This window comes from Etheostoma cragini, chromosome 11 (genome assembly GCF_013103735.1).
Source record: "Etheostoma cragini isolate CJK2018 chromosome 11, CSU_Ecrag_1.0, whole genome shotgun sequence".
In the NCBI taxonomy this organism is placed as follows: Eukaryota; Metazoa; Chordata; class Actinopteri; order Perciformes; family Percidae; genus Etheostoma; species Etheostoma cragini.
In genome coordinates, this window is record NC_048417.1 from 239,748 (window position 1) to 262,445 (window position 22,698).

General features: G+C 42.1%; 1 protein-coding gene across 1 annotated transcript in view; it reads left to right on the forward strand.

Moving 5' to 3' along the window:
- Window positions 1–22,698, forward strand: part of LOC117953067 (titin-like) — a 201,318-nt gene that overhangs the window by 59,252 nt on the left and 119,368 nt on the right. Inside the window, exons 60-83 of the mRNA XM_034885784.1 lie at window positions 539–829; window positions 1,147–1,434; window positions 1,895–2,011; window positions 2,626–2,908; window positions 3,023–3,206; window positions 3,720–3,800; window positions 4,015–4,282; window positions 7,157–7,267; window positions 8,824–8,991; window positions 9,230–9,313; window positions 10,027–10,686; window positions 11,231–12,688; window positions 12,999–13,058; window positions 13,207–13,290; window positions 13,503–13,595; window positions 13,774–13,848; window positions 13,999–14,061; window positions 14,542–14,577; window positions 17,246–17,296; window positions 18,122–18,520; window positions 19,421–19,699; window positions 20,308–20,577; window positions 21,388–21,527; window positions 22,173–22,299. Of these exons, the coding sequence (XP_034741675.1) occupies window positions 539–829; window positions 1,147–1,434; window positions 1,895–2,011; window positions 2,626–2,908; window positions 3,023–3,206; window positions 3,720–3,800; window positions 4,015–4,282; window positions 7,157–7,267; window positions 8,824–8,991; window positions 9,230–9,313; window positions 10,027–10,686; window positions 11,231–12,688; window positions 12,999–13,058; window positions 13,207–13,290; window positions 13,503–13,595; window positions 13,774–13,848; window positions 13,999–14,061; window positions 14,542–14,577; window positions 17,246–17,296; window positions 18,122–18,520; window positions 19,421–19,699; window positions 20,308–20,577; window positions 21,388–21,527; window positions 22,173–22,299 (5,670 nt within the window). The remainder of the gene's footprint in view (window positions 1–538; window positions 830–1,146; window positions 1,435–1,894; window positions 2,012–2,625; window positions 2,909–3,022; window positions 3,207–3,719; window positions 3,801–4,014; window positions 4,283–7,156; window positions 7,268–8,823; window positions 8,992–9,229; window positions 9,314–10,026; window positions 10,687–11,230; window positions 12,689–12,998; window positions 13,059–13,206; window positions 13,291–13,502; window positions 13,596–13,773; window positions 13,849–13,998; window positions 14,062–14,541; window positions 14,578–17,245; window positions 17,297–18,121; window positions 18,521–19,420; window positions 19,700–20,307; window positions 20,578–21,387; window positions 21,528–22,172; window positions 22,300–22,698) is intronic.

Genomic DNA, 22,698 nt, shown 5'->3' on the forward strand with positions numbered 1-22,698 from the left:
GTCTGGACTGCAGAACTGAGCCCTTTGGAAACGGTCACTCCTGTTCGGGTCTCATCACTGAGGAATATTTTGAGAAAAAGTCAGAATATTTTGAGAAAAATATCTGAATATTTGAGAATAAAGGTTGGAATATTTTGGAAAAATTGTCTGAATATTTTGGGAAAAAGTTTTAATATTTGAGAAAAAATATAAATAATTTGAGAAAACATTATAAATATTTTTAGAAAAATTTTGTGAATATTTATAGAAAAAAAGCCCCTACCATGGAGATATTTGGAAGTGCCCCCGTCTCGTGGTCATTATGGTTGGATCAGATCAATATTTATAGATGTAAAGAAAGAAACTACAATACAATGTGGTGGATATTCGTTTGTTGGCTTTTGTGTTGTCAAGTTTTTCTGTGTCGTGCTACGTGTTGTCGAGGCTCTCTGTTCCCCCCCGATGATAAAAGCCCGGTGGCCTTGCTCATGACACTTTCAAACTCGTTCAGCCTGTCCCATCATGGCCTGATTGACATCCCTTTGTCTCCCGCCAACAGAGCGTAAAGTCCCGCCATCTTTCACCAAGAAGCCTCCTGAGTCCATGATGGATTCTGTGGGTAAGACGGTGAAAATGGAGAGCCGTGTGACGGGCTCGCAGCCGCTGACCGTCACCTGGTTCAAGGACGACAGCGAAGTCTACAGCTCTGCCAAACACGACGTCAGCTTCGCCAACAACATGGCCGTGCTGTGTGTCCGAGACTGCAGCAGCTCGGACAGTGGCGTCTACTCCTGCACGGCCGCCAACGAGGCCGGGAAAGCCTCATGTCAGGTTGCTCTCACCATCACAGGTACTGGTGTCGCTTTAGCTTTAATAATTATTGTTTAGGATCAGTTTCACGTTATTATTCTCATGTCTGTTAGCTAGAGCATATTATGGACTGCTGATGGAAACTAGCCCTCAGGCTACAATCTGGCTATTTTAGGTTCATCATTGTGCAATGTCCTGAAACAGGAAAGTATAAGAAATCAATCAGAATCAGAATCAGCTTTATGATCCAGGTATGAGGACACATACGAGCAACTATGCTTTGGAACTCTGCCAAAGAGACTCCAGTGTTTGAAAAGCCCTGATCTGTAGACCTGCTTCTTTCCCGTCACTCTCCAGAATCCGGCCAGGCTGCGAGATGCGACGTTCCTCTGCAGCCGGCAACGGTGAACGAGGGCGAGAAGCTGAGCCTGAAGTGCCACGTGATTGGCTCTCCTCCACTCAACGTCCAGTGGATGAAAGACCGGAGGGAGCTGAAGTCCAGCGGCAACACCAAGATCACATTTGTTGGTGGGACAGCCTGCCTGGAGATCAGCCCGGTCTCAAAGAGCGACGGGGGGGATTACCTCTGCAAGGCCAGCAACGCCAGCGGCAGCGACTTCTGCAAGGCCCGGGTCACTGTCAAAGGTAACCTCACAGATAAGACCAGGGTCAGGGTCATGCCCTGGGTTACCAGGGTTACCATGCCCCGAACAGCTGCACTGTTTCAAAGGTAATTAAACCCCCCCCCTGACATGTGAAAGCGAGTGAAACAGTCAAGACAGGAGAAGGAAAAAGGACTGGGAAAGTACAGGACTCAAAAGTAACCAGGGTGGATCAGGAAGCTGGCTGAGAAGGTTTTGGGCTCTGTAAAAGTACACAAGATATTCAGTTGTAATAGTGATGTATCATTTTCCTTTTTAAATTATTATTTAATCAGCATTGTGATAAAAACTTTTGGAAAGTTCCAGCATTAGATGGAAGGATCGAAGCCCTTTTGGTTTTAGGTTTTTACGTTATTAGTCAAAAGAATTCTAATTAAAAGTGACTGCTTTCCGTTTGATTGGTTTCTTTAGTGTCAACAGCCTTTTAATTTGAATTGTTTTAGATAAAGGACTGAAGGCCCCCCCCAGCGAGGCCCCCGCCCAACCTGCAGCTGCCCCACCCAAAAGACTCGACAACCTTTTCTTCATCGAGGAACTCCAAAACATTTCTGCCCCAGAGAGTAAGTAGACTGTTAGAGGACATGGACTTCAAACATGTCTGTCCCAGGGTAAGTAGGATGTGAGAGGACATGGACTCCAAACATGTCTGTCCCAGAGAGTAAGTCGACTGTTAGAAGACATACCATAACATTCCATACCAACTTTATTTGTTGAGCGCTTTACAATAACCAAAGTTGACCAAAGTGCTGTACAGAAAATAAACAAAGAAATTTATAATTAATAACCATACAATTAAAAAACACACAAAGTAGCAAATAAGAACAAGTAAATGAAGTCGACATCTTACTATGAGTCAAAAGCCAAAGAGAAAAGATGGGTTTTAAGAAGGGTTTTAAAAACAGATATAGAAGAGGCCTGTTTTACATGCAAAGGCAGATCATTCCATAGTTTAGGGGCCCCCTCTGAGCTTACGATTAGTTTTAGGCACAGTCAGGAGCAGCTGATCATCTGACCTGAGAGCGCGGACAGGTTTATAAGAGTGTAGAAGCTCAGAGAGGTATGGTGGGGCAAGACCTAGACATCAAGTCTAGACATAGACTCAAAACTTAGAGCTCCGTGTCAGACAGATATTATCTCCGCCAGATTAGAGCTCCATGTTGTGTTTTCTTTGCAGAGGGCACCGCGACCTTCATCGCTAAGATCGGCGGCGACCCCATCCCAAGCGTGAAGTGGATGAAGGGCAAATGGCGGCAGATCACACCCGGTGGGCGCATCACCATTGAGCACAAGGGCCAGGACGCCCGCATGGAGATCCGGGAGGTGACCAAGAGCGACGCCGGGCAGTACCGCTGCGTCGCCGCCAACAAACACGGAGAGATCGAGAGCAGCGCCGACATGGCCGTCACCAAGAAGGAGGAAGCGGAGGGACTCGGAGACATTCGCACTAGGCTCAAGAGGTAAGGCGGACATGGTGTAGTCCAACTCCAACGTAAAAACACCCCCTGTGGGATTAATAAAGTAGACATTTTTACTAGTATTACTATTCACCTGTGACTGCGTGCCTGTGTCAGGACCCCCTCGAAGCAGAAGAGTCCGAAGAAAGAAGGGGACGTGGACATCGTGGAGTTGCTCCGAGGTCACGACCCCAAAGAGTACGAGAAGATCCTGACGGAGCACGGTATCCATGACTACCGCGCCATCCTGCAGGCCATGGAGTTCCTGAAGAGGGAGAAGGAGATGGAAAGCGGGAAAGCGGTGAGTACGGGAGGGGACTCAACTACACCCAACAGTGGAGCCAATCAGCACGCAGCATGCTTCCAACAGGATGTAAAAATGTCTGTAATTGGCTGTCTATTGTTACACAGAGACCGGGGCTACAGCGTTTATACACACTGTAGTCCTAGTGTTATTTAAACAGTATATTATAGTAGTTGTGTACTAGTACTAATAGTAGACGCTGGTGGCTCTGGGGGGGGAAAGAGGAACTCTGAACTCTTCATGAGGACCTGTGGTCGTTTTTTGAATTGATTAATGAATAAATTACTTTACAGATTCAAGATCTGCTTTAAAGGAACATTTCTAACAAAGTACACGTCAAGTACTTCAAGTTTCCCAAGGATGGTTTTCTGTCCAATTGGGTTGGTCTTAGTTATTTGATGCTATAAAAGCATCGGGATTGACCGCTTGTTACCGTGGTTTCCGGCTGTAGGAAGAGAAAAAGCTTTTGCATCCCCGATTAACTCTTGTTACCATGGTTTCCTGCTGCAGGAAGTTGAGCGTGGCGGCCGGGTAGAAGAGGACGATATGGCTCGGCTGATGCAGCAGCTGGAGGGACGTGTCGGCACAGAGGTACACACCGCACCTACTTACATTACAATTATTAGAATAAATATTATTTATTTCACACATCCCAGAGTGCCTTTTACATGTTGAACACGTTTTAGCTAGCATCTTTTGACGACTTATGACTTTTTCTGATGTTTTGACGCCTTCAGCACATTTTTCACGTTTTTGCCACTTTTTTGATAGTGTTGTTGCTTCCCTCCATTTGCCCCTCCCCCAGCCCGTCTCTGTGCTGGAGCCCATCAGCGACCAGAAGACGCCGCTGGACCAGACCGCCACCTTCGAGTGTAAGATCCGCATCAACTACCCCGAGATCACGCTGAGCTGGTACAAAGGGACGCAGAAGCTGGAGAGCAGCGACAAGTACGACATCGGCCGCACTGGCGACCGCCACTACCTGTCCATCAGGAACTGCCAGGAGAAAGACCAGGGCAACTACCGCGTGGTCTGCGGACCACACATTGCCAACGCCAAGTTAACCGTAACAGGTAGGTCCCAGTGTTACTACTTCCTGTCCCAGCAATACAACTTCCTGTCCCAGCGTTACCATTTCCTGTTCCGGCATTACCACTTCCTGTCCCGGTGCTACCACTTCCTGTCCCTTGTGAATCTGCAAATCCTTGGATGGTGAACGGTTATTTTTGCTCCAAAATAACTTCATTGTTTGTGCAAATTACTTCTTTATCTTCTTCTTCTTCTTCTTCTTCTTGTATGGTCCGGCTTGTATGTCTTGTTTGTTAGTGTTCATAATCTTGCGTATTCTTTCTGTTGATGCTTTAATGCGTATGCTGTTTTTAATGTAAGACGCTACAAAAATCAAATTGACATTAGACTTGAGAAGATGTAATGGGGCCGCCCAATGATTGGTCGCCGTCCGAGGGTTGGGGGCCGACCAATGATTGGTCGCCGTCCGAGGGTTGGGGGCTGCCCAAATCTTAATAATAGTAGTAAGAATAATTTATACTTTATTAATTTCGCAAGGGAAATTACAATGTACCTGTGTTAGTGTCTAAAAACACAGAAAATGAACATTAATATTATGAGTTTTAGAGTATAAATAGTATTATATACTGTATATTGTATATTAACAGTATTATATGAAAGCATAAATGTGTCCCCTCCTACAGTATTTCACATAGAGAAAGTGCACATGATTAATACTATGCGAGCATTAATAACGTGTCCGCTCCGCCAGGCGTGTTTTCGGTGATTGCCCATCCGGAGCCGATGGGAGAAGCTCGAAGCAGCGCTGAGCTTTACCTGTCGGGGAGAGGTCCGTAGCTTTCCTCACACTGTTTCTGATCAGCTTTGACTCATTAATATTCCATTAACATGTGGTACCTGTCCCTCCACAGAGGTTGGGTTGGGACAGATTCCTCAGGGTGAGTACTTTAAAAACAAGTGATGACAGTAGGACTGAACACATCAAAGTAGTTTCTTACAGGTTATTTCTGCGTCAAATCATTCTCACTTTTTGTCAAATTTAAGATTCAAGATTTGTTTATTTGTCCATAAGACAAAAAACTGCCACATAAAAACAACAGATTCATCGATGGACAGACATGAGACGCCTCTTCATAACCTCACTTAGCGTTCTCATTCATTAACCCTTGTGTTGTCCTTTGGGGTAAATTTGACCCGTTTTTAAAGTTTTTTACATCAGAAATATGTTTTTTAACCAAAATGCCCAAATATAACATGGATGCCTGGATGTCCGTTGTATGGAACCAGACTACGTTCTTTGCAGGTTACATTCCTTGAACTTGGGTGTTTTATTTAATTTTTTTCATTTGAAAACATGTTTTAAATAGTTTTAAAACCGTTTCCTGGCATAAACCCATCTGGGTCCACTCAACATCCTTTGATTGACTATTATCTGTCAAAATAATTCATAATTTCTGCCTTTTGGACTAAAAAGTTAGATTAAAGTTCATTTCAGTTGGGTGAAAAAAATGGCAAAAACGTTTAAAAAAGTGTCAAAAGCATAAAAACTACAAAACGACCACTGCTGACCTGAATGGACAAGGTCAGTGTTGAAGGGAAGAAAACACAAGGGTTAAGACATAATCACTGTTTTGGAAATATGCTTTTTTCCATATTTTTCAACGTTGTAGTCTTTGTCATATTTTTTCCCACTTTCGTCCAAGTATTTCTTGTGTTTCTGTGATTTTTTAAAGTGTATTCCTGACGTGTTTGTTGCTTTTTTGCGTTTTTTTATGTTTTCGTGACTTATGGACAGACAGAGGACACAACACCAGGGCAAAATTAAGATAATATGAAGTATTACGGTAACCATGAAGTGTATTTTTGAAATAATGAACATGGATTAACTGAAGCTGTACTCATAACCCTTCAGACGTCCTCGACTCGCTCGTGTCTGTCCCAGAAACAGCGTCCATGTTTGTCCGCGGTGAGTTCGGGACACTTTCCACCAACCAGACGTTCACTATTATAACTTAATAACTTCATAAACAAGCTCTTTCATTCATAAATGTATTTTTCCACCAAAAGATTCCTCTGAATTCTATCTCTACGAAGAACACAGAGTGACAGGTACGGGAAGCGTTGGTACTAACTGTCATCATCGACTTTATTAATTATTCATATTTTGCGTGAGGAAATGTTTTTTGCATTTCAAAATAAAAGCCATTTCCCTCCATCCTAAAACCTTCATCATCATCATCATCATCATCATACTCATCATCATCATCCTCCTGTAACTCTCATCCTTGTTAATCGTATGATCTTTATGAACTCCGTTAATATTCCTTCCACCATCGTCCCTCACAATAATTTTCCAGTTGTGTCATAACTCTAACTCAACAATTTGACTTCCTGTCTCTGAAGGGAAACTAATGCACTGACGAGGATTATGTTGTGAAACAATCGAGTTAATCCAGATTATTTTGTCTTTTTCATGAGGTTAAGAATAAATAAAGGGATAGAATATTAAATGAAATTTTGACTTTAATGTCAGAGTTTCTGGATTTTATCTCACATTTCCCAAACTCTAAAATAACAGTGTGAAATGTTTGAGAATAAATTCTGATTCATACCTCCAATGATTGTTAAACATAATCCTCTCTTAATGATCCGACCCATAGCTTTCAGTCTGACGCCTAAGAGGGGATGGTTTCCGTCCCAGGTGTCCAACGTCTTCTGTCTTATCAAACCACTCATCAACATAAACCTGTCCCCTTGCTGTGTGTTGTCCTTTAAATATCCTGGTCCCCTTTCTGTCTCCATGTTTTTTCATTAACCGTTGATTATTTGCAGTGACTCTTCCTCCCCGCTGTGTTAAGCCCCGGAGACATGCAGCAGTCTTTACGTTTCAGCTTCTTCTTTTTCTTCTTCCTCCCCAGAAGTGAAACAAGCCGTTGAAGAAATAGTTGAGAGGACGCAGAAAGAGGAGATGAGACAGCACGTCCCTGAAGGTATAAATGCTTTCTGGCTGTCCCTCAAAGCTTGTGACTGTAAGCAAGGGCGTAGCTTTTGATTTAACATAGGGGCCGGGGGCCCATTATAACCCAGGGATCCGGGACCCCCCCATCAAATACTGAGCATCAAATACTTCATTTCCTGCCACAATTTGTGCCTTTTCTGCATCAAGTTTTCCAGCAAATGTCTTTATTTATATATTGTTCCTTATTAGGGATAATGTCCATGTCCAAAGCCATAATTCCCCCCCAATACAGAATGTGTAGTCTTGTTTCATAGACATGTCTTCAGACCCTGAACGCTTATTTGGACCTGTCTTGGAGAGTTGGTTGGGGGCGGGGGGGGATTAATTTAATCCAATTGAGTAAAATTATCCTTTTGAACTATTGGAGGGAACATACCCACGGTCCTGTCACCCCCCCACCCCCCCACCCCCCCTCCCCCCAAAAAGAACTACGCCTCTAATTGTAGTGTAACACTTAGCGCTGTTAGATGCTGCAGATCATCTGATCGTCTTATACCTGTTTTTCTTCCTGTCTTTCTTAATCATGTCTCCTGTCTATTACTCATCTTCTTCTTTCTCTTATTAACCCTCACTAGAGCTTACAAAGCAGAAAGTAGAGTCCTAGAACTTGGCCTTCATAGGTTTAATGTCATGTCCAGTCAAGTCTTTTTCCCATCCGTCTTTCTGTCTCATTTGTGTTTTATTTGTTCAATCTTTAAAAATATCTTGCTTTGATTACATTGTGTGTTCCTTTTCTTCATTGAGTTCTTAAAATTATGCAAAGATTCTTGATGTTAGCGTTTGTCGTGGTCAGAAAACTGAACCCCGTCATAATATTTTAAAGAACCAGAAGCAAAGAAGACGCGGCCCGAAGTCACGGAGACTGCCAGGCGAGAGGAGCCTCCGGCACCAGAAGGTAATATTCATAACGACCTTATTACTCGTGATCATGTCTTTGTTTGGGATGTTAGAGTCTTATTGGCTCACATTCTTTTATCTTATTTTAAAGCATCCAAAAAAAGAGACAAAAAGCTTTTTAAATTGAATCATAAAATGTTCAGTTTCATGACATTATTGTGTAATTTTTTATACTGAAACAGCAGTATTTGTATGCACTAAATACATTTTCATATACAAGAAATTGTTTCTGTAAAGTAGACACTACCAACATACAAAATCCTGATCCTAATCTTTATATCTGTAAAGATGTTGACGTATATGCAGTAATTATACATACTGTATTCATTTATTTACATACAAGTAATTGTTTTTTAACATTACACAGCAAATTCAAAAAGCTTGATAACAATTTGAACATTTTGTCCTCGGGATCTTTTTCAAATGAAGCTGTGAAGATGAGCTTCAGAGAAAGGCTTCGTCTTCCTGTCTGTGTACCGTCATGTTGTCTTCAGTATTTTTTAAGTGCATCCTTACAATGCGTGCAGAGCATTGCATTCTTGGCTGTTTGTCTGTTATTTATGTCTATTTATAGTTTGTGAGTTATATTGTCCTTTTACCTTTTCTTTGAACTCTTAAAACTGTGCGTGCTCTGCGTTGACTCCCAGTATTATTTTAATTAAACTTCAGTTTACACCAAACCAGAACCTGAAGAACAGGAATTGACCAAAAAGGTCACTCCTGAACCTGTTCAACCAAAGCCTTCAGTCAAGCCCACAGTGGCACCCCAGAAACCCAAAGCGCCCGCGGTGAAGCCTGAAGCAGCAAAGATAGAACCAGAAGCCCCTGCAGCGAGAGGTAAAGTACTTCATGTTGCTGTGGCTACACAAATAACTCTTTAACACGTTGTGTACATCTTGAATGTTCTTCAGTGCTAACCTCTTTAAAACAAAAACAATGTCCAACGTCTAACAAACTGACTCTAGAAATTACATATCATAGCTTTAGTGTATTAATAATGAAGCTCACACCTCTTTTCATAATAACTGGATGATGAATGGAAAGAAAAAAATGGAAAACCTTTTTAATGTTCTAGCTGTAGCCGAGCCAGAGGAAGTTGTAGCTCAGCCAATCGCTGCCAAGATTATCCCCCCAACGACTGAAGACAGTCTAACACAAGGTACGGGAAAGAAGGCGTCTGCGCCTTCTTCAACTCTTAATGTCTTGTCATGTCTTTCTGTGATACAGACCAGTCCATGTTGTGTGTTTTAAGATTATGTGTTGTGTAGTAGCACTCGTTAGAGTGGACGGTAACATTGAAGCCTTCTTGGTTGCCTGAGGTTTCTGAGCATCTATATGTCTAAAATGTTCTTTTAAAGCAGCAGAAGGACCAAAGCCTGAAGAACTTGTTCAGCTTGCCAAGGTTACTCCCCCAACACCTGATTCTCTTCAAGCAAAAGGTATCGTTACTTGTCTTCAAATCTTCATATCTTCTTTCAGACTTTAAGTCACTCTTTAAGAGTGTAATTTCTGATTCCACAATAGTCCTGGGCCTGTTGGTTAAACTATACATAATGTTCTCTTAAGTGCAAGATGTTCCCACACCAGAGAGATCTGTAGTCCAACCGTCGGCGCCACAGTTTACTCAGAGAAAATCTGAAGCTGTTCCAGCTGCAGGTACTGCAAATGTGCTCTTAAAAGGTCTCTTTGTTCTGTTGTTGTTGTTTCTGTTATATTAAGTTGGTTTAGTTTGATTCATTGAACTTCCAAGTATCACATGAAAGGGATATCTTTGTGCATGCTAAGCACTCGCTAGAGTGTGACTTGCACTTTTCAAAATATGTTTAAGGAGATAATAATCTTGTACGTAAATGTTCTTTAAAGTTGTCTCAGAACTGAAGACATCGGAAACTCAAGAAAAACCGCATCTGCTGGCTGGTAAACCTGAGCCAGAATCAACGAGATCTGTCTTTGAAACCAAACAGGAGGAACCGAAATCTCCAGAAAAAACAAAGAAGGTTCTGGAAGAGACAAAGAAGAAAGATGCCGAGGTGCCAAAGAAGGTTCAAGAATTACCAAAAATGGTACAAGAAGAACCAAAGAAAGTACTAGAAGAGACACATAGGGTTACTAAATCCCCAAAGAAGGTTCAAGACGAACCAAAGAAGATGGTTGAAGAACCTAAGATCGTACCTAAAGCACCAAAGAAGATGGTGGAAGAACGAAAGATTGTTCCTGAAGCACCACAGAAGGTTGTTGAAGAACGAAAGATCGTTCTTGAAGCCCCAAAGAAGATGGTGGAAGAACGAAAGATTGTTCCTGAAGCACCACAGAAGGTTGTGGAAGAACCAAAGATTGTTCTTGATGCACCACAGAAGGTTGTGGAAGAACGAAAGATTGTTCCTGAAGCCCGAAAGAAGGTTGTGGAAGAAGGAAAGATCGTTCCTGAAGCACCACAGAAGATGGTGGAGGAACGAAAGATCGTTCCTGAAGCACCAAAGAAGGTTGTGGAAGAAAAGTCAATTTCACAGAGAGAAAAGCCTCAGCAACAAGGTAGATACGTCTGAACATCTTATTAACTAATCCTTACTCACCTTGATCTTTTAACTCACAGCTGAAGTTACTTTTTCAAAGTTTCCGTCCTGATGTCTGTGCTGTTGTGTGTGTTGACCTGGCTACATCATATCAATTATCAAAACAGCAAAACAGAGGGAGTTACCACAGATAACAACAGCACTAGCTAAAACACATCTATCTCGCGGCTGGTACACATCTCAAAGGTATTTTTAGAAAGTCAGCACAAATTATCACTTACTTGTAGTATGACAAATTGCTTATATTTGTCCGTGAAAACAGATGAGGGTGTTCTTTCTAAAAAAGTATTCATTCATTCAAAGTCTTAAGAAACTCCACAACAGAGAAGTAGTTATTCATAATACTTACAGTTTAGTTGTAAAACAAGGCACACAGGATAACATATACCCCACTGTAACCTGTCTTTCTGTGTCTTGATGGTTTCTGTCTTGTGTTTTCCTCTTGGCCACCGCTCCATGGTGCAAATCTTCATTCTTGGGTGATATCTTATAAATGACTCCAGTTCCCCCAAAGACTGATCGGATATCAACAACAGAAGTGTGTGAGGACAGCAGGGAGTCATCTGTAAAAAGAGCTTCTGGAGAGAGGATTTCTTTGACAGAAGAAGGTGGACAAAGACAAGAGAGAGTCAGGACGTGTGAAACCAAAGTGGAAATCAGGGAGTCGATTATGGGAGAAGAAAGCACCTTGAAAAGGGAGATAAGACAACAAATGGTCCTTGTGGAGGATGAGGTTTCTACGTGGTACCGTGGAGGTCAGCAGGTCGAACATACTGAGCCAGACATTGAGCCAGCATACACAGAATATGAGCCCAAAACACTGGAGGCTGCTGAAGCACATGATGAAGAAGACTTTCCAGAGGACAAAGCAGTGACCTGGCCAGACAAAATTTCTTCGAGGTCTGTCTCTCCACGTCTGAAGGAAGCTGAGAGAAAGGTCTCCCCTCCTCGTGAAACGTCTCGTCCTACAATAAAAGACGTTCCTCCATTTGACACTGAATTCACATCCCAAAAAGAGCTACTCACCTACAAGAAAACCCCTCATGAAATGAAACTTTTTAAAGATGACATGACTTACGAGCAGAAAGACGTTTCTGAAGCACTTGTTATGGTACAAGAAATTGAGGAAAAAATTGGGCATCCAATGGAGGATTTTGTTAAACCTAAAATCTCTACCTCTGAAGAAATTGCTGCACCAAAGAAGCCAAGTATATCAAAAGAAATCACTCTTTTCAAGAAAGAGAACTCTGTCGAGCCGGAAGACGTTCCAGCTGAAAGAGCCATGCCTCATACATTTGAACAAGACTTACCCCAAATTCTTCCAGAAACTACCCTTTCTCATCCTATGACAACACTTACTCCCAAAAAAGAAGTAATTGTCCCTACAAAAATGGAGTCTTCACGGGAAGAAATTACAGAAACTCCCAAAGATGCGGGAAAAATGTATCATGAAGACATTGTACCTATGGAGAAACCAACTCCTGTGTTGGCAGAAGTTTCCTTTGAAGAACAACTTGTCCCAACAAGAAATATAGCTGCAAGTAAAGAAGTGTCCCATCCGGTTCCAGGTCAAATTCCTCCACCTGAGAAAACAGTCTCGCTTGGTGAAGACATTTCCCCACTAAAAGTTACCGTTCTGCCCACAAAAAAGACCACTCCAAAACTTCCCAAAGCTGTTGTTGCTCCTGAAGACGTCACTCTACCTAAGAAACCAATGACTAAAGCCAAGGTGGCCCCAACTCAAAAACCTCAAGTTCTACCACACAATAAACCTCTGTTCCCTGAAGAAGAAACACTTCCTTCCAAAAAACCTTCTCCTCTGGCAGAAAGATTTAGCACCCCTAAGGTGGATTCTTCTCAAGCAGGGACAACTCCTGCAGCTAAATCTCAACCAACAAGGGAAGATGAAAAGAAAGCAAAGAAGGGAACACAGGAGATTGAACAACAAACTCTTCAGAAAGGTATTCTTATTTGAGCCGCACAGGCTCGCGATCATCATAAGATCAACCCCTCTTTAAAGAGATTAACAGCTCACACTTATTTTACTTACACATCTTCCAATAGGGTCTTGAATAACAAGAAAAGACATTAATCCTTACAATCAGCCGTCTTCATTCATTTTCTTTTTAACATGTTTATATGTCAATGCTCTACAAGGTAAACCATGTACTAAGAAATCTTGTCACTTCTTCCAATTCCTCTATTGTTGTTGAGTCTTGTTTGACCATTTTCTTGTGTTTGGTCTTGATTTTGGCATCTTGTATTCTAAAGTATCTCCCCCAGAGGAGAAGAAACCATCTGCACCCATGCCAAAGCCTCCACCTCCTGCAGGTAGTCTGTTTAGTTTGTACTCTTCTCATCTTTGCTGGCTCATCAAGAGTCTGCCATGTTTTTGATGTTTTTATCTCTTTGTGTCATTCGTTATGTTTTGACCAAGCGGATTATTTTTTTGTGATCTTGGCATCTTGTATTTCCAAAGTATCTCCCCCAGAGGAGAAGAAACCATCTGCACCCACACCAAAGCCTTCATCTCCTCCTGCGGAGACAGCTGCTCCTCCTGCAGGTAGTTTTTCTCTTGGGTTTGTATGTCCTCGTAATTGTAATCTATGTCTGTTTGTGTTCTTTGCTGATGGATCAAAAGAGATCCTCATGATTTTCTCTTTTGTTGATTGCAGTTCTACTTGCTGTCTGTGTCCTCAGTCTTATCTTGCATTGTCTGTCTTTATTGACCACGCTGTTGTCTCGGTCGTGATCTTGGCATCTTGTATTTTAAAGTGTCTCGTCCAGAGGAGAAGAAACCATCTACACCAGCACCAGCAAAGCCTTCAGCTCCTGTTGCTCCTGCAGCCAAAGTCGCTCCTCCTGCAGGTAGATTTGTCCCTTTGTTTTTGTCTCCTTTGTCTGGTTTGGGTTTTGTGTCTCTGTTTTATCCATGCGCAATTGCCTTCACTCGTAACTTCTTTAATCTGTCCTCTGTTTGAATGTCTTGTCACTTCCATATCTTCTGTTCCTTTGGTCGTGACCTTTGGTATCTTGTGCTCCTAAGTGTCTCCTCCAGAGGAAAAGAAACTGTCTCCACCAACACCAAAGCCTCCAGCTGAAAAAGTTGTCCCTCCTGCAGGTAGTTTCTTCCGTTTGTCACATACTTCCTGTTTGTCCTGCCTCAAAGAAATCTGTTGGTCTGAATTCTTGAAACTTGTCTGTTTTCTTTGAGTATCTGTCAGTTCACAACATCTTTGCCAGTGATTTAATCCAGTTGGCGTTCTTGTAGATCAAGTTGCACCAGTGGCGAAGGAACCCTCTCCAGTATCAAAGACAGTCTCTCCGCCTGAAGGTAACATGTCTTCTGTAGTTTTCATATATGTTTGTCTCTTGCTTTGAATGGTGTCTTATGTGACAGCTTCAGTCTTCATACAAAGCAATCAGAGCTTTGGTTTAAGAAATACATTCTTGCCTAATTCTGTATATCTGTGTGATGTTTTTATGACTTGAAATCCATTTTATATTTTCTATTCCAAATATTTAATATTAACTGTTTCTGTTGAATGACGCAGAATATCCTTCAAACTGGCTTTTTTAAAACATCTATTGGTGTACCTGGAGTTACCATAGTGTAACTTGGTACACATGCAATGAGGAAAAGTCATGTGAACACCCGATAAAGTCATTGCATTCATAGCTTCCTTCAAGACCAACGTATTCTGGAAACAGAAACCAAATGCATGCCACGCCTTAGTCTGTCTCAAAAAAAAATGTTGTTTGTTTGTTGTCTGCATTGTGTATAATTATATTGATCTTATTAAAATTATTCCAGACAAGGAACCAGTTTCAGCCCCTGGACCAACTAAAGGTATACCAAATATTAGTTTCTTGATTTTTAAATTTCAGGTATTCCCCCATAAACAACACAGATGTCTCTTGCTTTTCCTTTGCATGTTTAACTGTCGTGAGTCCTGTGTTGCAAAAGGTTCACATAAACTGTTATGTTTCCTGTTTCCTGTGTCTCTGTGTCAAAGTTATAAATTGTGTTTTACTGCCTCAACAACAGTGCCACCTCTTAAGCAAAAGGGTAAGATCCCAGTTCAGGAGGCAAAGACCCCTGAATTTCCAAAGCTGAAGAGTAAGTTCCCAAGAATTCCCAAAGAGAAGGAACCTGACGCAGAGGTTGTTAAGCTGAAGAAGGTCCCAGTGAAACCTCCCGAGCCTGAGAAACAAGTCGTAACTCAAAAAGCAGAAGTGACGCGGCAACAAGATACAGAACTAATGGTTCATGGACTTCATGACAGAGAAGATCGAGAGGTGATAACGCTCGGAAGAACTGAACGAGTCTTCACTGCAGAGGAGGAAACGGCTCAGTTGCTCTATTTTGAAGAAGCTGAAAAGATTGTAGTTGTACAGAAAACAGAGAAAAAAGAATGGAAGAGAACACCAAAACCACAGAAAGAACAAGATCCTGATGTGCCAAATGTAGATAAGAAGAAAATAACAAAATTACCCAAGGCAGATGAGCAGAAAGACTCAATTAAACTAAAACCATTTGAAAAATCAGACAAACCAGAGGAAGAATTACAAAAGATCCAACTAAAAAAGGTGCCAACTAAGCCTAAAGAGCCTGAGAAGGAAGTCATAACTAATAGAGTTGAAGTGACGAGGTATACCGATCCAGAATTTATGGTTGAAAAGCTGCGCGATAGAGAGGATAAAGAGGTACTACTACATGGAAGAACTGAACGAGTCTTTGCTGCAGCTGAAAAGGCATCTGAAATCGGTCAAAAGGAGGAACCAGAAATATTGGAGGCAGAAGATGAGAAATCAAGATGGATAAGAACTCAGAAGGCGCCAAAAAGTGAAGAGCCTGAGCCAGATTTAACAAAAAAGAATATAAAGAAATTGCCAAAGAAAGAGGAAGAGCAAGAGCAGGTCATTTTGAAGCCTTTCTACAAAGTAGCCAAGCCTGAAGAAAAGCCAGATAAAACCTCTGAGGAAGAGAAACCAAAGCCTGTGGACTCAAAGGTACCCAGTCGAACTCCAAGAGTTGAAACTCCAAGAGAGACGGCAGAACAGCAGCTTAGGAAAGTTGAAAAGACTTTAACACCTAAAAAAGAGGATGAGAAGCCTCAAAAGAAGCCCAGCCCACCAGGAAAGAAAGAAATGGAGAAAGAAATCCCACAAAAGCAAACCGATGTCTTGAAGAAAGGTATCGAACTCAAAAAGACTCCTTCGCCTAGACTGGGTAAAGACAAGGTAGATGAAGAAAAGCCCCTCAAATCTATCAAGCACCTGAAGAAGGTTGAGCTAAAGAAGACGCCATCACCAAAAGTTGAAAAGCCGAAATCAAAAGAACTAGAGCATGTCCCTGTTGAGACGAAGCCAAGCGCAGAACAATGTCCCAAAACAGTTTCACCAAAAGTCTCTGTCGAGGCTGTTACACTCAAAAAGGTCCCAAAGAAGCCAGTGCCACCAGATGAGGCAAAGCCTGGTAAAGGCCAGATCCCCGTGGTGAAGGAGGTTTCTCCCGGTGCCGTGCAGATGAAGAAGGTACCCACGCAGCAAGAAGAGGAGGTGTTTGAAGAGGAGGCTGAAGAAGAGGAAGGCGAGGATGAAGAGGAGGCGTGGGGCTGGGAGCTAGTTCCCTCCGAGGACTGGGAAGGTGAAGGAGTGGATTGGGCGTTGGAGACTCCAGGCCCACCTGGCGCCAAACGCGGTGAGACAAAGGCCTACACAATCCTCATCTGATGTCCCAGGAACCACCTCATCCATCTCGAATAACTCATCTAATCCTCATCACATGCTTTTTAACAGAGATGTTCCATTACCATTCTTTTCTTCCCGATGCCGATACCTGAACTTACGCATCGTCAAACCGAGTACAAATCCGATACCAGTGTATACCCAAGTCTCATTTTCATTTGATCTAGTTTGACAGTCAATCAGAACAGAAAAAACAATATAAATAAAGTATTTCAATTAGATATTTTCGGGTTAAATGTTGCGATATGGCATAGGTGCAGTGTCTCGGTTCCTTGCTGATACTGATACTAGTTTTTTAGGCGGTTCTAGGCCGGTTCTTGATCGGTATCGGGACAACTCCCTGGATTTCATTTGTTCATCTAGATCTTGTGTTTTCATTCATCTGTCTCTTCATTCACTGTCCTTCCCTTGAGAAGTTCTCATTTTGTCCGTCATATTACGTCTGTCCTCAAATGTGTCATCCACATCGATCACAAAGTGTCCGTCTTCACATGTGTTCAAGTCTTTCATAACAACTTTTAGTTTTCTGCATCGTCTTCCATCCATGTCTGTCCCTTTGATCATCTTGTCCCAGAGAGTCCACCTGATCTTTATCATCTTCATTGTGTGCTGCGTGGTGTTGCATTAGTGTTCTCATGTGTTGTTGAAATTAAGATGTCGGACTTAGCATCTTAGCTTTGCTCAAATCTTTATCTTGCCTTTTGCCGGAGTATTTCTGCCAACAGCAATCTCAAACCGAGACACTTATCTTATTGTTTCTTGTCCAGATGGGAAACCAACAGAGGAGGCACCGAAAGGCAGAGGCAGAGGACTTGGGGGTATGCATTTAATAAAAATAGAGCTAATACGTACTAACAGTTTGCTCTTTTTTTGCTACTTAACAACTGAAGCAGTGTCGCTTGCTCCATTCATAATATACGTTAAGTCTAAGTTGTTTTCTTGTCTTTTCCTTTCCAAAAAAGGACAAGACAAAAAGGGTTACATTTTCAAAACTAAAGAGAATGGCAGCCTACCAAGCTACCAAATATCCAATCCGTCATGTACCAAAAGATTTTGAATCTGATTGTTCAGGAAAAGTTGTTGTTTGGCTGCTTGTGTTTTGAAAAAACTGAAAACTATTCATCCACAGATCTAATACACATCTCTTTCATCCTGGCACTGAAACCAGCCAATAGGATTTGAAATAGTTGCTAGAAAAGCTGGTGTCGATATACACATCATATTCTTTGATCTTTAATGTGTGTTGATACGGACACTCATAAATGCTTAAAGGAACACATATTTAGGGTTACAGATGTTCTTCAGGACAACACAGGTGGGTAGCTCTGTCTTTGCTAATTAGCTTCACAATTGCTGGAATTGATATAGCCTTCTCTCTCTGTGTGTTGTACGTGTGGTTTGTTGTGTACGTCACCTTGTAGTTCTTCACAGAATCCCTTTGGAAGCCCATAAAGAGTGACTTTGCATGTTCATAGTCTTTAACAGAATCTTCTATTCAAACAGAGATTTTTTATAATTTGTGATTATTTTGACAGAATGACCTCTAATTCTTAGTAGGCCCAAGGTCTTACAACATCCCATTGTCCAATGTCTGATTCCTTACTCACCTTCTTTTAAACTTTTTTTTGTATTTGACGTTGCAGCAAGACAAACGCCGTCTCCTGGTGACGGTGGTAAGGGCCGCGGCCTGAGGCCCGGGGGGAAAGGCCCGTCCCCCCCGGAGGAACCCTTCGGAGGATTCAAGCTCAAAGCCGTACCTCTGAAATTTGTCAAAAAGATTCAGGACATCGTGCTGAAGGAAGCCGAGTCTATCGGCTCGTCTGCGGTGTTTGAGTGTGAGATTTCTCCTTCCACCGCCATCACCACGTGGATGAAGGATGGCAGCAACCTCCGCGAGGGGCCCAAGCACAAATTCACAGCTGATGGCAAAGATCGCAAGTTGAACATTATTGATGTGCAGCTGTCTGACACAGGTGAATACACCTGTGTGGGCAAGAACGCCGGCAAGGAAATAACCTGCACAGCCAAGCTTGTCGTTGAAGGTAAACCGATGAGGCTTTCATCCAACATAATGTTTGAGGAGGTCATTTATTGTGTTGGTTAAAAGAAAACAAGCTTTCTGTTTCATCAAAAGGTCAAAAAGGTCTCCAACTCAGGTATGGTACGCCACTTGAGGGGGTAATCACCCCGCGATACGATGTCATCACGATGCTTATGTCATGATAAGATATTTAGCGATTTATTTTGCGATAAATTGCACTTTGTTACCTTTCCGCTGTCAATCAATTAAAATATTAAATCGTGGTTAATCTCATGATACTCCATAATTAACTTGCAATTTCATCTTCTTTATCTGTTCTAAATCTTCTTTAAAAGGGATATTTTTAAGTGTTTCATGCTCTTGTCAACACGCGACCAGTCAAATGTCATTTTTTATTGCAACAATTCAAAAGAAGGTCTATTGAGTGTGCATGCAAGTCTTTTAGTCTTTTGAAGAGAACCATCTAGAAGGGCTTTAAAACTCAACTTGCCATTCAAAAGACCTTTTCCTTCTTCCATTTCGGCTCAACCAGCTTTGTTGTCTGCAAGCGATCCACAACCGTTACACGATGACTACAAAGCGGTCCGAGGCCCAGATCACAGGACGAACATTTGTTGATTAAAACAAATACACGTTAATTTTGACAGCACTACTTTACCTTTTTCCAACTTCAAATTATATCCCCAAAGCAAAACTCAGTTGTTAAACATGTGTTTTATCTCCTTATATTTTGCAATTTCTGTAAAAAGATTGGATCGTGGCATCCACGTAACGATACAGTATTATCACGGAATATACTGCAAGACTTTGCTGATGATTTAGCCCAAAAAGCACCAATATGAAGACACTGAATGATACCGAGCCTGTACTGTTTTTTGATTCTGTAACTCTTCTTGTGTAGAGCTGCCGGTGAAATGGTTGAAGGAGTTGGAACCGGAGACGTCCTGCATTAAGACCCAGCCCATGTACCTGACCTGTGAGTTGAACAAAGAGAGAGATGTGGTCTGGAAGCGGAACGGCGCCCTCCTGAAGAAACAGGCGGGAAAAGTGGCCATTAATGTCATTGGTATGCAGCACGCTGTGACCATCCAGAACGCCACAGAGGAAGACGCCGGCGCCTACACGTGTGAGGTGGCCGGGCAAGAGGACGTCTCAACGACAACCAACGTCAAAGTGATTGGTAAGAGCCTCCGGTTCTCCGTGGATGTCACCAGCCGGCTTCTTCTTCACTTTAACCGTTTTCTTTACTTTCAGGACCCTCTCGAATCCCTTGGGTCAAATGGACCTGTGACTTATTTGGGGTTTTAAAACTTTTTACTTCATAATCTGTAAAACAAATATTGTCTTTGTGTCAATTTCCAAAAAATTTAGATAACATACTTTATATGTTCAAGGAATGCAATCAGTCTCTACTAGCACACAATTAAAAATGTAAGTGGGGTTTGTTTTTTTCGTCATAAGGTTATAATTCTTGTTAAAAAATCCACTATGAAAACACATAAGTGTCATATCCAGAATAATGTTCTGAATAGAGTCAGGAACACATGTTAATCACAGGAAATAAGGTAAGGCTGTAGATTTTCAGCTAGAAAAAATGTAACTAGTACAATTTTTCTTCTTGTAACAATTTGAAATGGGTTAGTTTGACCCGACTACCAGACAAGGGTTAAGTTATAAATCATCATCATCATCAAGTTATCTGAAGTCAAACAAGGTTACCAGAACACTTTAAAACTCAGACTTCATAGCTGCATTTTGGTTTTAACGACTCCAACCCTCCGTCCTCAGAAATCATCAAGGACTGGCTGACGAAGCCTCTGAGGGACCAGCATGTGAAACCGAAGGCTAAAGCCACGTTTAAATGTGAGCTGTTCAGAGACACCCCCAACTGGAAGTGGTTCAAAGGAGACAACGAGCTTGCTCCTTCTGACAAAGTGGAGATCAACAAAGATGGAAAGGACGTGACGCTCACCGTCAACAACTGCCAGCCGGACGACGTCTCGGACTACACCATCGAGGTGGAGGACCGCAGATACACAGCCAAGCTCACGCTCGGAGGTGAGTGACCCGCGTCGGCCTCTCAGATGGGTTAGGGTTCCTGCTTGGCTCGGATTTACACCTCCTGGTGTCCTCGGGGCAAATCTGACCCCTTTAAAAAATGTCTACATCTGAAATATGAGTTTCTTATTAAGCAAATTACCATAAAAAATGGATTTGAATCCTTCCAACGCTCTTTGCAAATACAATTGATCACATTAGTCAAAATAATTCATAATTTCTGCTTTTTAATTCAAATCTTAGGTATAATTCTATATAAATTAGGGTTATTGACCATGGATTCTAAAGAGTGTTAAACTAGTAAGGTGGTGTTAGTGGAAACTAAAAACAAACTCTGAAAAAGGGATGAAAATGTCAATTTTGTCTCTTTTTGACCCAGGTGGACAACACAAGGGTTAAACCGTTAAAACTCAGTATCTTTAGACTTCACTGTTTCTTGAACAGTCCAGACATATTGAAACATTATCCACAACATCAACACTGACCCAGACATCTAACACACTATGTAACAAACAACATACACAAACAGTATAGTATACAGTATATTGCACAATGTGAATAAAACTACTGCACATTACTTCACATATATTCCTTTAGTCTTTTGGTTTGGGACTGTCCAACTTTGAGTTTTAATAAACTGGGATTCCCCCCATGTTCTGACATTTTATAGACCAAACTAAATGAATAATCTAGAAAATAATGGTCAGATTATCGACTATGATACTGATATTGTTCAGTATTCAGTAGTATTCAATAGTATTCAGTAGTTTTCAGTAGTATCCAGTACTTAACTTGTGTGTGATGTTTCAGAGCGTGAGGCGGAGATCCTGAAGCCTCTCTCCAGCGTGGAGGTGGTGGAGAAGGAGGAGGCCAACTTTGACACTGAGATTTCGGAGGATGATGTAGCCGGGGAATGGAAGCTGAGAGGCCAGGTGCTGATGAGGTCTCCGGTGAGTTCAACAACCCAAAACCCCGATCTCAGAATGGAAACGTCCCGGCTGGGTCTCATTCTGCTTGCCTCAGTATGCTGCTGATGTGAGCTCACCTCTTAATGCCGTAGGGCCACGTTCCATCTTCCTGTCCCAAAAGGAACACTTCGGTTAAAACACTCGCCGGAAATGAGGAGCGGACGGCTCGCCGCCTCTGACCATTTGACAAAAATCTGACAAAAATCTGACAAAAATCTGACAAAAATCTGACAAAAATCTGACAAAAATCTGACAAAAAAGATGACGAAAAGATGATGTAAATCTAATAAAAATCTGATTAAATTCTGATGAAAATCTGAAGAAAATCTGAAGAAAATCTATTGAACTGACCTTTGTTGATGAACAAACAGAAGGATTCAGCAAGTGAACGGCCTATTTCTCGCTTAAACAGAAACAAGTTTCGTGAACTCTTTTCTAAACGAGCCGCCATTAAGCTCGGTTGTGAAATTTGGGAGAAGCCAGACCAAAATGAAACGTACGTCCAATCAGCTGCCTGTCGACGTCCCTGGTCCCTCCCCTTTCGGCTTTATAGTCAAGACGGCGCCCGTTTAGCACGAGTAGGGTCCATTTTGACGGTTTTGCGCTGACTTTGTTCTTTTCTTTCAGACCTGCGACATTAAGTCTGAAGGAAGGAAGCGTTTCCTGACGCTGAAACAGGTGCAGCTTGATCAGGCGGGCGAGGTGTCCTACCAGGCGCTGAACGCCGTCACCAGCGCCATGCTCACCGTCAAAGGTACACACCTGGCGCACACACACACCCTATCTGTGTTTGTCTTATTTCAGACCCTGGGGGATCCATATCCCAATAAAAACCCACTCAAACACCAAAATACAAAAGACAGAGCTTCCACAATGCTCAGTGTCTAATGTACAGACATGTTCGCCAGTGGTTCCACAGCCTGGAGGAGGCTCTGAAAGAACTGCTACAGGGTTAGCCAAAACAGGGATTATGTCATTTTCTGACTCAGATACCCCACACATACATCTATACACATACTGTTCATCTATACACACACTGAACATCTATACACATACATCTATACACCTATCTCTATACATCAGGTTACAAAGAACACAGAGCAGGTAGGTAGCCAGCGCTGACAGACATAAAGCCTGTACCGGAGCTTCCTGG